This window comes from Telopea speciosissima, chromosome 4 (assembly GCF_018873765.1).
Source record: "Telopea speciosissima isolate NSW1024214 ecotype Mountain lineage chromosome 4, Tspe_v1, whole genome shotgun sequence".
In the NCBI taxonomy this organism is placed as follows: domain Eukaryota; kingdom Viridiplantae; phylum Streptophyta; class Magnoliopsida; order Proteales; family Proteaceae; genus Telopea; species Telopea speciosissima.
Window position 1 is genome coordinate 8,439,376 of NC_057919.1, and position 16,330 is coordinate 8,455,705.

The 16,330-nt window shown below is 37.5% G+C and overlaps 2 protein-coding genes across 3 annotated transcripts; both read right to left on the bottom strand.

Annotated features, from left to right (window-relative positions):
- Nucleotides 1-2,311: 2,311 nt before the first annotated feature.
- Nucleotides 2,312-15,597, bottom strand: LOC122657329 (catalase-like). 2 transcript variants are annotated; one of them, XM_043851998.1, is made up of 8 exons: nucleotides 15,568-15,597; nucleotides 7,614-7,710; nucleotides 7,178-7,455; nucleotides 5,114-5,890; nucleotides 4,814-4,903; nucleotides 4,571-4,638; nucleotides 4,390-4,483; nucleotides 2,312-2,616 (listed from the first exon to the last, which is right to left on the bottom strand). In XM_043851998.1, exons 1-8 carry the CDS (start codon nucleotides 15,580-15,582, stop codon nucleotides 2,557-2,559), a joined length of 1,479 nt encoding a protein of 492 aa, XP_043707933.1. In that variant the 5' UTR covers nucleotides 15,583-15,597; the 3' UTR covers nucleotides 2,312-2,556. The 2 variants fall into 2 exon arrangements, with proteins under 2 accessions (XP_043707933.1, XP_043707932.1); XM_043851997.1 differs by lacking the exon at nucleotides 15,568-15,597 and adding an exon at nucleotides 8,341-8,418.
- On the bottom strand, nucleotides 9,969-15,646 carry LOC122657330 (catalase). The gene is made up of 8 exons (XM_043851999.1): nucleotides 15,568-15,646; nucleotides 14,883-14,979; nucleotides 14,452-14,729; nucleotides 12,373-13,149; nucleotides 12,073-12,162; nucleotides 11,776-11,843; nucleotides 11,081-11,174; nucleotides 9,969-10,256 (listed from the first exon to the last, which is right to left on the bottom strand). Exons 1-8 carry the CDS (start codon nucleotides 15,580-15,582, stop codon nucleotides 10,197-10,199), a joined length of 1,479 nt encoding a protein of 492 aa, XP_043707934.1. The 5' UTR covers nucleotides 15,583-15,646; the 3' UTR covers nucleotides 9,969-10,196.
- Nucleotides 15,647-16,330: the final 684 nt, after the last annotated feature.

The following is a 16,330-nucleotide window of genomic DNA, read 5'->3' on the forward strand; positions in this document are numbered from 1 at the left end:
AGCTAAGAAAATTGAGAGACATAATATGAGAGCAAATCTTATGTATTAAGGGAGGAAGGTCTGGGTTATACAAGTCAAGGATGTAAACAGATAATCAAAAATCTGGATTTGATTCACATTCATATCCATTTAAAAGTAACACTATCCGGTCATGTAATGTCAGGATTCGATTACATCCTATTCATATTTAATCTGTTTACATCTCTAATACAAACATATTATATAATGATTAAAATTCAAGGAAGAAACTAAAATATAAGATAGGCCAGATAGTTGTATTACGGCCCCAAATTTGACACTCAATGGTGAGGAAGTGCATGTTTAGTTGACATGCCACATGGTAGAAATAGGATTACACTTGCACTTGCCATTCATTTTGTTGGATTTGCATTTACTTCGCCGTGCTCTTTAAATTGTATAAGTGTTCATTTTTTTTTTTTAATATGGATAATTCCCTCCACCCACTAGAGGTTGCACGCGCACTGGCATTATCATGGGAGGGATTTCTGCCTTTCCATGGAGGTAGTGCAGTACTTTTGCGCATCCTTCCCCTTCCCCTTTTCCTTTTTTTGATCTATCTTATCTAACTGCCCAATAATACTTTACCTGTAACTACAAGGGGGGGAGGAGGAAAGGGGTGCCTTATTGCACTCTACTAATAAAGGCACCAATGAAGCAAGTAGTTGTTGGGCATCTATTCATAGAGGTGATGGTGTCCTTTCAAGGCAACCTTTTGAATGGGTATTTCCCTTGAAGGGATGAACTTCAAGGGTGAGGATTTAATCTAATAGAATCTGAAACAAAGATTCTAATCAATGCCATACTGAGAGCACTCATGTACAATAATTCATGTCGCCCCGCCCATATGCCCTTAACCTCACCCCTACCCCCCCTTCTACCCTGTGCATGTGCCACGGACACCTCTAACACAAGGGTGAAGGCCTCTCCTCTAAAGGACTTACACCCCTATAAAACCCCATCCTATATATATTCCTCTCCACCACTTGCCCATCTCCAAGTAATGTGGGACTAAAACTCCCAAAGCAAAATGCACATGTGGGACAAAAACAATGCACAAAAAGACAAGTTATTATGCACTTTTGAACCATGGATATTTTGAAACTTTCCAACAATTTCATTATCAACAACACAAGACCTTACCACCAAACCAAAGGTGTAGGGGGAAATCTCGAATGGACCTAATCATCCATGCCCCATTGCAGAAATATTTCCTACATGTTTTGCCATGTAGATAACAATGTAGCTATTTTGAATGTTGGATAGAGAGTTCATGGTTTGGATTAGTCACAGTATCAAATTTCAAAGTCTTAACTTAAATCAAATACCTCTATGTATATGTATTGGTATTCATTCCATGTATGTTTATGAAAATCCATGGTACTCTAACAACTACTATTCACTCCCTCCATGTCCCTAGGTTTTTGATGTGTGTCCATGGGTTGCATGGATTACATGAGTTGCATAGGTTGCATGCATTCATTAGGAGTCCTAACTTGTTGGATTACTTGTTGTAAGTAGTTACCTATTGTTGGGTGATTTCGTATTATAAGGAGTGAGCTACGTCTAAGGGAAGCAATCCCTTGTACGTATATCAGTTTTTAGTTTTTCAAAACTAAATATCGCCGTGTGATACACTTTGATTGGAATGAAACTTGACAAGTGAATAGAAGACCTAAGGATCTCTAAAAGTTAGTCCCCATGTAATGATACATGATAGGTATTGGCTTTTAAAGTAGACACATAGGAAAAACTCCTACCACGAACATCTAGGAAACAATCTCTAAACTAGGAAAGCTTGAGTAGAATCCACAAAAGATGCCAAAAAGTGATCGATTCCCATCTTCATCTTGGTCAGTCGGATTCACATCCTCTATTGCCGAGCTGCCCAGATACGGTGCTGCGCGCAATGTCCGCCTTATCCCTGCCCGAGTGCCTTGACCGAGTGGGGGTAAGGCGATCATTGCACACAGCACCGTGTCTGGGCAGCACGATCCTGCCAGGCAACTTGGCAGTAGAGGATCCAAATTGTGGTCAGAATGGTTGGTTTCACCCATGCTTTCATTTGAATGTCTTGTAACTTCTAAAAACAACATAACACTGGTGACACCAATATCTACCACACAAAAAAATCATGGATATTGTAACATCCTCAACAGGTGAAATATCTCCAAAAATAAAAAATGCGGAAATGAGGTAAGAGCTCTTGGCAGCACAATATAAAACCAGAAAACGCATGAACCACACCAGGTTAGTTGCATGATGAACACGAAAGAACTCTCAAGCACAGATAAATCAAAATTCTGCATTTTTAAACTGCACAATCATATATATATAGAGCTCCTTATTACATAAACCATCACTTGGACAACATAGTCTCAAGACATATGAGATGATGATCTTAATATATCATAACATGTTAATTAAAGAATTAACATCAAGTCTCTATTCAAGACACCCTTGACATCTTTCTATATACTATCATCTTTGTCCCTTCCCTGCAACTCTTTAAACTTCCCATATCTATGTACCAATCCTTCACATGCTTGGCTTCACGTTGAGGCGAGATGCAAGCTTCTGACCCAGAGATTTGTCAGCCTGTGGAAATACACCACAACAAAAAAGAATTAGAGTATAAAATCAGTAAGTGATTGGTTGATCGCGTGTCATGTAAAAACAGACAAGTTTTACAAAATTTGTAAATAAAAAAATCAAGATTAATGTTAGGACTTAGAGAGTGCAATAACCCTCCATCTGGTTGGATGTAAAAAGCAACAACATAAACTATTTGAAGAAAAAAAAGACCAATAGCATAACAAAATTCAATCGTACTATGTAAATTATTTATTAAAAAAAAAAACATTTCATTTCATTAACGCATACTTTTCGTTAAAAACAAGTAGTCTTACTCAATGAGTGGGAAAGGTCTACCAAGCGAACACCATAAATCATATGATTGGTTGCGAGTTACAAACTGAACATCAAAGTATCTCCATGCCATGGAACAAGTTCTTGGCGAGATCTCGCTAATATCTTGGTTTCGATGGATCTCCAGAAGAGATCACAACCAATACCTAAATACTCCAATATCTCGGCCGAGATCTCGCCAAATATCTGAGTCTCAGTTCAACTCGGTTGAATCAGACCAACCTAAATCTTATAAAATCCCCCCTTGGAGTTGAAATCTCGCCTCTGTTGGTTTGCTGTGAAGGGAAAACTCATACAAAGTGGAAGTTTTGTGAATTTTTTGGGCAAATCTCACCTCCAACTAAAGATTGAAGCTTCAACATCTCTCTTGGGAGTTGCATTGCATCTCAAGAACACTTTTAGGTAAACATTCCTTCTAAAATATACTTTTTTTCATAAAACATGATTTAACTTTGTTTTGTTGACTATGAAATTATTATATGTTATACAATGTCCACCGATCTATTGATTGAGCTTGACTCGACAACAACAACAACATGGTCATTATGATGATCTGGCCCGACACTCGTTTCAGTACTAACTTGTATTTATTTAATCTATGTGACTATGTCTCTTTCCAAGTTTCTAACAATTATGAACAAACTATCGAACCATCACTATGTACAATAACGAAATATGAATATGATGCCTAATGCTTAAACGGTTTATGGTTTGATGTATTTTAATTCTTAATGCTTATATAAGTTGCTTTACACCTCTACTTTAATTATATGAGTTCTAAATATTGTGTGGAATAGCCTAGGGTAGATCTCACGCACGCCGTAGATTACCAACCTAGGGTCCGTAGACAAAGTACCATTTTGGGTTTGAATGTGTAAAAACAATGATTCCACTGTGTTTAGAAGGCCTAAAATAGGGTGAAAGTCAAGTTTCAGTAACTATCTTGGCCATATGGCCACCGAAACCAACCATCGAGTTGAGAAAAAAAAAATACAAGATGTTGCCGAGATCTCGGTTTTGTGGCCTGGCGAAACCAGTGGCGAAACCGAGATCTAAAACCTTGCTCCATGCAGATTGGGATTATGAACCTTCTATGGATGCTCATGCATCAAAAGTCTAAAGCAGATATTCCCAACACACAATTTCTACAAAACTGCCTAAACTAAGAGAGAGAGAGAGAGAGAATTCATGTCAACAACAAGAATCCTTGGAACCAACTAAAATCTATTTTTCTTTCCTTTCATTGTTCCCCTTTTAAAGCAGTTACCAAAAAGGGGAAAAGGTGTATTCTTCTAAACTAGGTTATTTTTGGTCTCGCTTTCTTCTTATTTTCATTCCATAATTCCCTAGCACAACATAGAAGTATAAAAGTAGATATACTACTGCTTTTATAAAAAGAGTACATGCAGCAAGAGTGAGAATTAATATGTAGATGAGTCTCACCTGAGACCAGTATGAGATCCAGATACTGCGGATCTCGTAGGTGACCCTTGGGTCAGATAATGCATCCACCCATCGACAAACAAAACGCTCTTGCCTGCCAACAGATTAAAGACAAAAAAGCCAAACCATGTAAGAATTTGAGTATTCATTCATATTCATAAGAGTGATGCAAGCACAGTACCTGGCTGGATCAAAGGATCGGTATCTCTCTCCAGGCTGCTTGAAATTGTTCTCCTTCTCTATTACAGCCTGTTTTCAGCATAAGAATACTAATTAGCCAACTATAGGACATTTTTCTTCCAATGTACCCTATTTAGAAATCAAAAGTGCTGCCCAGAAAAGGACAAAAGATTCATCATCATCATGAAGGAAAATAGACCTGAAACAATAGAAAATTGAAACCAGGCCAAAGTTAGATATTTACCCTACTGCGTCTCTCAGGCAATATAGCAGATGGGGTGGGGTACCTCTCAGCATGACGAACAGGATCATACCTTGAAGGGAAGTAATTGACCTGGAAATCACTCCTCATCAGAAAATTAATCACTTTGACACAATATTAAAAAGAAAAATCCATAGCATCTCGGGCCATTCATTTGTTATACACCAATCTCAGGGAACATCAATGAAATAGTTATAAAACTACCTGAGATGCATGAACATGATATCAGATTCAACAAGCAGATTCCTTCTGAAATGAACAATAGAAGCAAGAAAGGAGTACCTCCTCATCCCTGTGCATAAAATTCATGAAACCGTCATGGTGGTTGTTATGATGTGCACACTTAGGAGCATTTGGTGGAAGCATCAGATAGTTTGCCCCAAGGCGGTACCTCTGTGTATCCGAATAGGAGAAGATACGTGTCTGGAGCATCTTATCATCTGAATAGTATATACCAGGTACCACGATTGAAGGGCAGAAAGCAAGCTGTTCATTCTCCGCAAAGAAGTTATCAATGTTCTTGTTCAAGACCAAGCGACCTACTGGTTGAAGGGGCAGGATGTCCTCCGGCCACGTCTTCGTCACATCAAGTGGGTCAAAATCAAATTTATCCTCGTAATCTGGATCTATTGTCTGGATGTAAAGCTTCCACTCAGGGTAGTTACCAGCCTGGATTGAATCATAGAGATCCTTGGTGGCATGACTGTGATTAGTTCCTCCAACCATTACAGCCTCATCATCCAACAAGCACTTGACCCCACAAGTGGGTCTCCAGTGAAATTTTACATAATTCACTTTCCCAGCCTTGTTGATGAGAGTATAAGTGTTGACACTAGAACCTTCCATATGTCTGTAATCCTGTGGAATACCAAGATCATCAAAGAGAAAGCTGAACATGTGCAAGCTTTCTGGGATGTGAGAGAAGAAGTCCAGGAACCTCCAATTCTCCTGGATGTGAGTCTTAGGGTTGGGTTTGAGGGAATGGATCATGTCAGGGAACTTCATTCCATCACGTACAAAGAACACTGGTAAATTGTTTCCAACTAGATCATAATTACCCTGTGCATCACAAATAAAAATGATGAAAAAACGTGAATATTGACCATAAAAAAGCATCAATTAGTTGGATATTCACCCAGCAATGTAACCCATCCATTATATTTTTGGTTTAAAAGAAAAAAAGGATTTATGTTTTTCTGTTCCAATAGTACAGAATCATTTGCTCTTTAATTTTAGAAGGTCAATTTGGGTGACTTCCTTGTTGATAAATGCTCCCTTTGGGACAGAAAATGATCTAAACTAGAAAATAAATATAAATGTAGAAGGAAACGTACACACAAACACTAAGGTAATGAATGACAAGAAAAAAATTTCAGCTTGTTAGTGTGTTAAGGAGCGTAATAGCCTAATAGGTAAAGTTTGATCTAAATCTTAGTGGTTTGGAGAATAAAGGTTCCTCTAACTGCAATCTCAATATTTTTGTAGAACAGCAGACTTGAAGCAATTATTTGGCTGTGAGATCTAGAGAATAATGACTGTATATAAAGGGCTTCAAAGGAGATGTTAGAGGGGAATTCAGCACTTCAAACAAGTTATCTGGAAAAGAAGCTTAAAAGGTATTCATCAGTGCCAAAAGAGGAGTTGCAATTGAAGTAATGCACTCCCATCTGGGTTTTTGAGAATTTAGATTGGATTACCAAAGGGCATTCTTTCATCTGGGTTGCCTAGTATAGTATTCCATCTGACCTTTGATGCTATAAATTGATCAATACCATCAGTTTTGACAAATTTAAATACAGGATTCTTCACTTTAAACCAGCAGCATAACTTTATAGTATGTGAAATCAAACAGGTCCCACAAAGAAAATGCAGCGAGGATTAATTCAAGCATACAGTTATTAAGAAAAAGAAACGTGCAAGCAAAGCATGACAAATTACTGGTGAAGGAAAAGAAATCAGTAAAGAAAAGCAATACCAACGGTAGACACTGTCAGTAATATGTGCATCTATGGTATGATTTTAATTGATTAGAGCCTGACCAATGTGACAATGTTAGTAACAGTAAAGCACTCAGTAAACCAAGAGCTACAATGAAGTGGGAGACAGAGCAATGCATGAAGCTTTTAAACATGATAAGCTTGGGCCACCATCTGCTACAGCCTACTAATTCCTGACTTGTTCAATGCTAAAGGTAATGTACTAAAGTTATAAGAGAAAAGGATAATCATTGGCTCACATAAGAAAAATAAGTTCCATCAAAGGACTTGCAACTTATTTGAAAAATTATAAGAATATCCGCCCTGGTTGAAGAGACGAAAGAAGAAAGGATTCCATAAAACTAATTACCTCTCTGGTGTAAAACTTCACAGCAAAACCTCGTGGGTCCCTCAGGGTTTCAGGGGTGCCACGTTCACCGATAACAGTAGAGAACCGAACAATCACTGGGGTCTGGACTCCAGGTGCACGAAGAAAATCAGCACATGTCAGGTGAGTAATATCATGGGTGACCTCAAAAAAGCCCTTGGCACTAGCTCCCCTGGCATGAACAACACGTTCTGGGATACGTTCCCTATCAAAATTTGCAAGCTTTTCCACCAAATGGTAGTCCTCAAGAAGAATAGGACCTGTCACATAGAGAAGTTGGCTCAAATATCTGATCATAAAACTGTAAATCTGCTACTAAAAGACATCCAATTATCACACATACTATGATATAAAGAATCCCCTCTGATCCTATATAAACAAAAACAAAAAAAAATCAATCCATTGATCTGAACCAAACCTCTAGTTCCAACAGTCAGAGATGAGTTATTGTTCCAAACAGGTGCACCAGAATTTGTTGTCCAGAAAGGGGAATCAAAAGCACTTGATGGGCGATACTGCATCGAGTCAATGGAACCACATAAAACACAAAGAGAAAAGTATAAGAATACAAGGAAAAAAAAAAAAAACCTAAAATATGAAACAGGATAGAATTAAAGAAATAAAAATAGAAAAGAAAAGAAAATAAAATGATATATAAACATGGAACAACTGGTCAACAAACAGAATCCAAGGCTGAAATTTGTACTATAGAGAAGATAAATCAAATTAAAACTCCACAAAGATATGAGATAAATGATAGATAAACATAAATCAAAAGAACACTCTAAAAAATATGAGATATAGGATCAATCGGAATACTGTAAATGGAAGAAGTGTAAAGCTGACATGAAACAAATAATCGAGAAGTCAAATTCAACAAACAAGAAGTAGAAAACAATCTGAAAATCAGATTAAAAGCATTAGCAAATATAAACTAACCCTTTCGGATTCAAAACCATACAATTTGACTAAAATTGTATCGAAATTTGGAAAAGATAAGCCACAAAGCAATTTTAACAAACATATGCAAGAAACTAAACAAGAAACAAACCATTACATCAGTCGTCGAGGAAGCAAAGTACGAAGATTATTATACGACGAAACGCAAGTAAAAAATCGTAACTTCACTGTATAAACTTAGGTACCTTGGAAGGATCCATGGCGAGAAAGAAAGATCTATACTCTGTAGTCTTTTCGGATAAGAACAGATAGAGCTCTTCTTCCTCTTCGTTCGTGTGGAGACTTTACAGCTTCTCCAATAGGATTTTGTTTATAAATAAATAGGTAGGTTCTCTTGGCTGTTACATTCCCCCTTCCCAGTTCTCTCTCCTCCCCTCCTAAAAAAATATATATCTAAAAAAATGGTGGGTTGCATGCATTCCATAGGAGTGGCTATTTTCAAGGGATGTCCAGAAAAATCCATGAAATAGGCCAACACTTGTTGCCTCACATTCAAATTCTCTTCCTTTGCCAAAAATAGATACTGTCTAAGAAACAATCCATGTATCAAGTGGTAACAGAGCACAGGGATGAGACGAGGTCAAGGCTTCCTCGGTAAAGCCTACTATCTCTAGTTTTTTTTTGGTTTCCCCTTCTTGGTTTGGCTACAGTTGACTCTGTGGAGCAGCAACTATGGATTAAGACCAACAATTTAAGGATTTGCGTGTTATCCTTGAGGTTGCGCATGAAGAAGATATATAAAAGAACGTACCCAGTGCAAGGCTCCCGCGCATAAAAAAGATACATGATACACATTATTAGGAACGAAAGGTATATCGCAGGAAGCAATGAAGGACGGCTATGAAGAAATGAATCGTTATCCTCTCCTGTTACAGCACAGTGCTGTAACACATCGTGCGGCACTGCAAAAGCCATGTGACACAACGGACCCCACATGATTGCACATGACCTCTGCATCCACCGCACAATACGTCATAGCACCATACTGTAGCACCATGCTATAACAGGAGAGGATAAAAATTCCAGACTTTAGCCTTGAGGACAAGACCCCTTTCTAACGAGGAGGGAGATGATATGGGTTGCATTCATTCCTTGGGAGTCCTAATTTGTTGGATTACTATTTACAAAGGATGTCCAGAACAATCTCTGAAATACACTTGCATTTTAAGAGATCATGGTCTCTTCTATTAGACCAACACTAGTTGCTTCACATTCAAATTCACTTCCTTTGCTAAAAAAATAAGTACGTCTAAGGGAAGCAATCCCTTGTACGAATATCAGTTTTTCAAATATATTTTGTCGTGTGAAAAACCTCGATTGAACTGAAACTTGACATGTGACTAGGAGACCTAAGTCTTTATAAAATTTAGTCCCCAGATGATGATATACCAAGATAATTATTAGCCTCCTATTATCACTAACATCTAAGAAACAATCTCTAAACTAGGAAAGCTTGAGTAGAATCCACAAAAGATGCCAAAGAGTGATCGATTCCCACCTTCATCTTGGTCAGAATGGTTGGTTTCACCCATGCTTTCATTTAAAACTGTCTTGTAACTTCTAAAAACATCACAACACTGGTGACACCAATAACTACCACACAAAAAAATCATGGATATTGTAACATCCTCAACAGGGGAAATATCTCCAAAAATAAAAAATGCGGAAATGAGGTAAGAGTTCTTGGCAGCACTATATAAAACCAGAAAAAGCATGAACCACACCAGATTACTAGCACGATGAACAACGAAAGAACTCTCAAGCACAGATATATAAAAATTCTGCATTTTTAAACTGCATAATCATATACTTGTAAACTGCATAATCATATACTATATATAGATCTCCTTATTACATAAACCATCAGTTGGACAACATAGTCTCAACACATATGAGATGATCTCTTAATATATCATAACATGTCAATTAAAGAATTAACATCAAGTCTCTATTCAAGACACCCTTGACATCTTTCTATACACTTTCATCTCTTTCCCTTCCCTGCAACTCTTTAAACTTCCCATATCTATGTACCAATCCTTCACATGCTTGGCTTCACGTTGAGGCGAGATGCAAGCTTCTGACCCAGAGATTTGTCAGCCTGTGGAAATACACCACAACAAAAAAGAATTAGAGTATAAAATCAGTAAGTGATTGGTTGATCGCGTGTCATGTAAAAACAGACAAGTTTTGACAAAATTTGCAAATAAAAAAATCAAGATTAATGTTAGGACTTAGAGAGTGCAATAACCCTCCATCTGGTTGGATGTAAAAAGCCATAACATAGAATATAAAAAGAAAAAAAAGACCAATAGCATAACAAAATTCGATGTAATATGTAAACTATTTATAAAAAAATTAAAAAAAAAACATTTCATTTCATTAACGTATAATTTTCGTTAAAAAAAATGTCTTACTCAATGAGTGGGAAAGGTCTAATAAGCGAACACCATAAAATCATATGATTGGATGCAAGTTACAAACTGAACATCAATGTATCTACATGCAGATTGGAATTATGAACCTTCTATGGATGCTCATGCATCAAAAGTCTAAAGCAGATATTCCCAACACATGTTTTCTACAAAACTGCCTAAACTGAGAAAGCGAGAGAGAATTCATGTCAAGAACAAGAATCCTTAGAACCAACTAAAATCCAATATTCAAGTCAACAACAAGAATCCTAAGAAACAACTACAATCTATTTTTCCTTCCTTTTTTTCATTGTTCCCTTTTCAAAGTAGTTACCAAATAGGGGAAAACGTGTTTCCTTCCATACTAGGTTATTTTTGGTCTCGCTTTCTTCTTATTTCTCATTCCACTATTCCCTAGCACAACATAGAAGGGTAAAAGTAGAACTGCTACTGCTTCTATAAAAAAAGTACATGCAGCAAGAGTGAGAATTAATATGTAAATGAGTCTCACCTGAGACCAGTATGAGATCCAGATATTGCGGATCTCGTATGTGACCCTTGGGTCAGATAATGCATCCACCCATCGACAAACAAAACGCTCTTGCCTGCCAACAGATTAAAGACAAAAGGCCAGACCATGTTAGAATTTGACTACAACAACAATAACAACAAACTCAGCCTTATCCCAACTTAAGGGGGTCGGCTACATGGATCCAAACAAAAAAAGGTAGAGAAAAAAAAGGGTTCAAACCTACATGGGGAAAAAAGTATGGAAAAGAGGGGTGGGGAAAGAGGTGAGAAATGAATAAAAGAGAACGACTAATGAAAGATATGATATAAATAGAAAGAGGCACAGCCCAGCACGTCAGGAGATTCTCAGTTACATGGGATCTGCGACATGGATCCTTGCCCTCCAATAGGCTCTGTTCGAGGTCATACTTGGTACAAAACCTAGACTATGCATGTCCTTTCTTACCACTTCTCCTATGGTCATTTTAGGTCTGCCCCTAACTCTTTTAGCTCCTTCAATCGGAATCATATCACTCCTCCTTACTGGGGTGCCCTAGGCCTCCGTTGAATATGACCATACCACCTTAAACGACTCTCTCGGAGCTTGTCACTGATCGGGGCAACTCCCAAGTCCGCTCTTACATGTTAGAATTTGACTATTCATTCATATTCATAAGAGTGGTGCAAGCACAGTACCTAGCGGGATCAAAGGATCGGTATCTCTCTCCAGGCTGCTTGAAATTGTTCTCCTTCTCTATTACAACCTGTTTTCAGAATAAGAATACTAATTAGCCAACTATTGGACATTTTTCTTCCAATGCACAATACTTAGAAACCAAAAGTGCTACCTAGAAAAGGACAAAAGGTTCATCACCATAATGAAGGAAATAAAAACAAAAGAACTAGTTTTAATGGAGTGACATTATGAGGGAAAAGAAGAAAATAGACCTGAAACAATAGAAATTTGAAACCAAGCTAAAGTTAGATATTGACCTTACTGCGACGCCCAGTCAATATAGCTGATGGGTTGGGGTACCTCTCAGCATGACGAACAGGATCATACCTTGAAGGGAAGTAATTGACCTGGAAATCACTCCTCATCAGAAAATTAATCACTTTGACACAATATTAAACAGAAAAAACCATAGCATCTCGGGCCATTCATTTGTTATACAACAAACCCGGGGAACATCAATAAAATAGTTATATAACTACCCGAGATGCATGAACATGATTTCAGATTCAACTAGCAGATTCCTTCTGAAATGAACAATAGAAGCAAGAAAGGAGTACCTCCTCATCCCTGTGCATAAAATTCATGAAACCGTCATGGTGGTTGTTATGATGTGCACACTTAGGAGCATTTGGTGGAAGCATCAGATAGTTTGGCCCAAGGCGGTGCCTCTGTGTATCCGAATAGGAGAAGATACGTGTCTGGAGCATCTTATCATCTGAATAGTATATACCAGGTACCACGATAGAAGGGCAGAAAGCAAGCTGTTCATTCTCCGCAAAGAAGTTATCAATGTTCTTGTTCAAGACCAAGCGACCTACTGGTTGAAGGGGAATGATGTCCTCTGGCCACGTCTTCGTTACATCAAGTGGGTCGAAATCAAATTTATCCTCATAATCTGGATCTATTGTCTGGATGTAAAGCTTCCATTCAGGGTAGTTACCAGCCTGGATTGAATCATAGAGATCCTTGGTGGCATGACTGTGATTAGTTCCTCCAACCTTTACAGCCTCATCATCCAACAAGCACTTGACCCCACAAGTGGGTTTCCAGTGGAATTGTACATAATTCACTTTCCCAGCCTTGTTGATGAGAGTATAAGTGTTGACACTAGAACCTTCCATATGTCTGTAATCCTGTGGAATACCAAGATCATCAAAGAGAAAGCTGAACATGTGCAAGCTTTCTGGATGGTGAGAGAAGAAGTCAAGGATCCTCCAATTCTCCTGGATGTGAGTCTTAGGGTTGGGTTTGAGGGCATGGATCATGTCAGGGAACTTAATTCCATCACGTACAAAGAACACTGGAAAATTGTTTCCAACTAGATCATAATTACCCTGAGCATCACAAATAAAAAAGATGAAAAAATGTGAATATTTACCATCAAAAAGCATCAATTAGTTGGATATCCACTCAGCAATGTAAACCATCCATTATATTTTTGGTTTAAAGGGAAAAAAAGGATTTATGTTTTTCTGTTCCAATAGTACAGAGTCATTTGCTCTTTAATTTTAGAAGGTCAATTTGGGTGACTTCCTTGTTGATAATGCTCCTTTTGGGACAGAAAATGATCTAAACTAGAAAATAAATGTAAATGTAGAAAGAAACCTACACACAAACACAAAGGTACTGAATGGCAAAATAAAAATTCCAGCTTGTTAGTGTGTTAAGGAGCGTAATAGCCTAATAGGTAAAGTTTGATCTAAATCTTAATGGTTTGGAGAACAAAGGTTCCTCTAACTGTGCAATCTCAATATTTTTGTAGAACAGCAGACTTGAAGCAATTATTTGGCTGTGAGATCTAGACAATAATGACCGTATATAAATGGCTTCAAAGGAGATGTTCAAGGGGAATTCAGCACTTCAAACAAGTTATCTGGAAAAGAAGCTAAACAGGTATTCATCAGTGTCAAAAGAGGAGTTGCAATTGAAGTAATGCACTCCCATAGTCCCATCTGGGTTTTCGAGAATCTAGATTGGATTACCAAAGGGCATTGACTCTTTCATCTGGGTTGCCTAGTATAGTATTGCATCTGACCTTTGACGCTATAAATTCATCAATACCATCAGTTTTGACAAATTCAAATACAGGATTCTTCACTTGAAACCAGCAGCATAACTTTACAGTATGTGAAATCAAACAGGTCCCACAAAGAATATGCAGGGGGGGATTAATTCAAGCATACAATTATTAAGAAAAAGAAACGTGCAAGCAAAGCACGACAAATTACTGGTGAAGGAAAAGAAATCAGCAAAGAAAAGCAATAACAACAGTAGACACTGTGAGTAATATGTGCATCTATGGTATGATTTTAATTGATTAGGGCCTGACCAATGTGACAATGTTAGTAACAGTAAAGAACTCAGTAAACCAAGAGCTACAATGAAGTGGGAGACAGAGCAATGCATGAAGCTTTAAACATGATAAGCTTGGGCCACCATCTGCTACAGCCTACTAATTCCTGACTTGTTCAACCGCCAAAGCTAATGTACCAAAGTTAAAAGAGAAAAGGATAATCATTGGCTCACATAAGAAAAATAAGTTCCATCAAAGGACTTGCAACTTATTAGAAAAATTATAAGAATATCCACCCTGGTTGAAGAGACGACAGAAGAAAGGATTCCATAAAACTAATTACCTCTCTGGTGTAAAACTTAACAGCAAAACCTCGTGGGTCCCTCAGGGTTTCAGGGCTGCCACGTTCATGGATAACAGTAGAGAACCGAACAATCACTGGGGTCTGGACTCCAGGTGCACGAAGAAAATCAGCACATGTCAGGTGAGTAATATCATGGGTGACCTCAAAAAAGCCCTTGGCACTAGCTCCCCTGGCATGAACAACACGTTCTGGGATACGCTCCCTATCAAAATTTGCAAGCTTTTCCACCAAATGGTAGTCCTCCAGAAGAATAGGACCTGTCACATAGAGAAGTTGGCTCAAATATCTGATCATAAAACTGTAAATCTGCTACTAAAAGATATCCAATTATCACACATACAATGATATAAAGAATCTCCTCTGATCCTATATTAAAAAAAAAAAAATCAATTCATTGATCTGAACCAAACCTCTAGTTCCAACAGTCAGAGATGAGTTATTGTTCCAAACAGGTGCACCAGAATTTGTTGTCCAGAAAGGGGAATCAAAAGCACTTGATGCGCGATGCTGCAACAAGTCAATGGAACCACATAAAATTAACACAATGAGAAAAGTATAACAGTAAAAGAAAAAAAAAATAAAACCTAAAATATGAAACAGGATAGAATTAAAGAAAATAAAATGATATACACAACATTAAATAAAAAAAAGAGTAATAAACATGGAACAACTGCTCAACAGACAGAATCCAATGCTGAAATTTGTACTATAGAGAACATAAATCAAATTAAAACCCTACAAAGATATGAGATAAATGATAGATAAACATAAATCAAAAGAACACTCCTCAAAAATACTGTAAATGGAAGATGTGTAAAGCTGACATGAAACAAATAATCGAGGTGTCAAATTCAACAAACAACAATTAGAAAACAAAGATAAACTAACCCTTTAGGATTCAAAACCACACAATTTGACTACAATTGCATCGGAATTTGGAACAGATAAGCCACAAAGCAATTTCATCAAACATATAAGCAAGAAACTAAACAAGAAACAAACCAGTCCATCAATCGTCGAGGAAACAAAGTATGACTATTGTTATACGACCAAACGCAAGTAAAATTCGTAACTTCACTGTATAAACTTAAGTACCTTGTAAGGATCCATGGCGAGAAAAAAAGATCTCTACTCTGAAGTCTTTTCGGATAAGAACAGAAAAAGCTCTTCTTTCCCTTCGTTCGTGTCGCGCTCTCCAATAGGATTTGTTTATAAATAAATAGGTGGACCTGCTCCAACTCTTAAAGACGATTAACCTTAAAATTAGGACCAATGAGTTAACGATAGATTTCTCGGAATTCCAATTTCTCGCGAATCCGTGTCTTTAAATTTTCTTTTTTCGGCTTAATGCCTCTAATAAAAGGAGGTGGACCTCATCCGGTCAATGTATCCGGTCTAACGAGTAGAATGATCATTTCAGCCCCATGTGAGGGGAACCGCACAATCATACCAGTCATTTCTAAGATAAAGTTTTCCTCCACCCGTAGAGGATGGTTCACCCATCATCCTAGGGTTCACAAACCCCTCTTAGGGTTTTTGTATATTCCAAAATACCCTCCCGATATGTATTCCTGTCCTCTCCCCGCCCCTCGGTGAATAGGATTCTATTTACCATGAGTAGAGGGAAATGGAGCAACCTTATCGTTGCACCAAGGTCCACCCTCTTAAAGATAAGGTAAATCTGTTTTTTTTTGTTGGGTAAAACTTTATCAAAAATTTAAAATAAGTAAATTATCTCTAATAAGGTAAGATATTCATAATTTAGAAAAAAAAAAACTAATTAATTAATTATTGACAAAATACTCCATATCATATCTTAAAACAATCTACTTATCGAGAATCAAGTAGCATTTTCCCA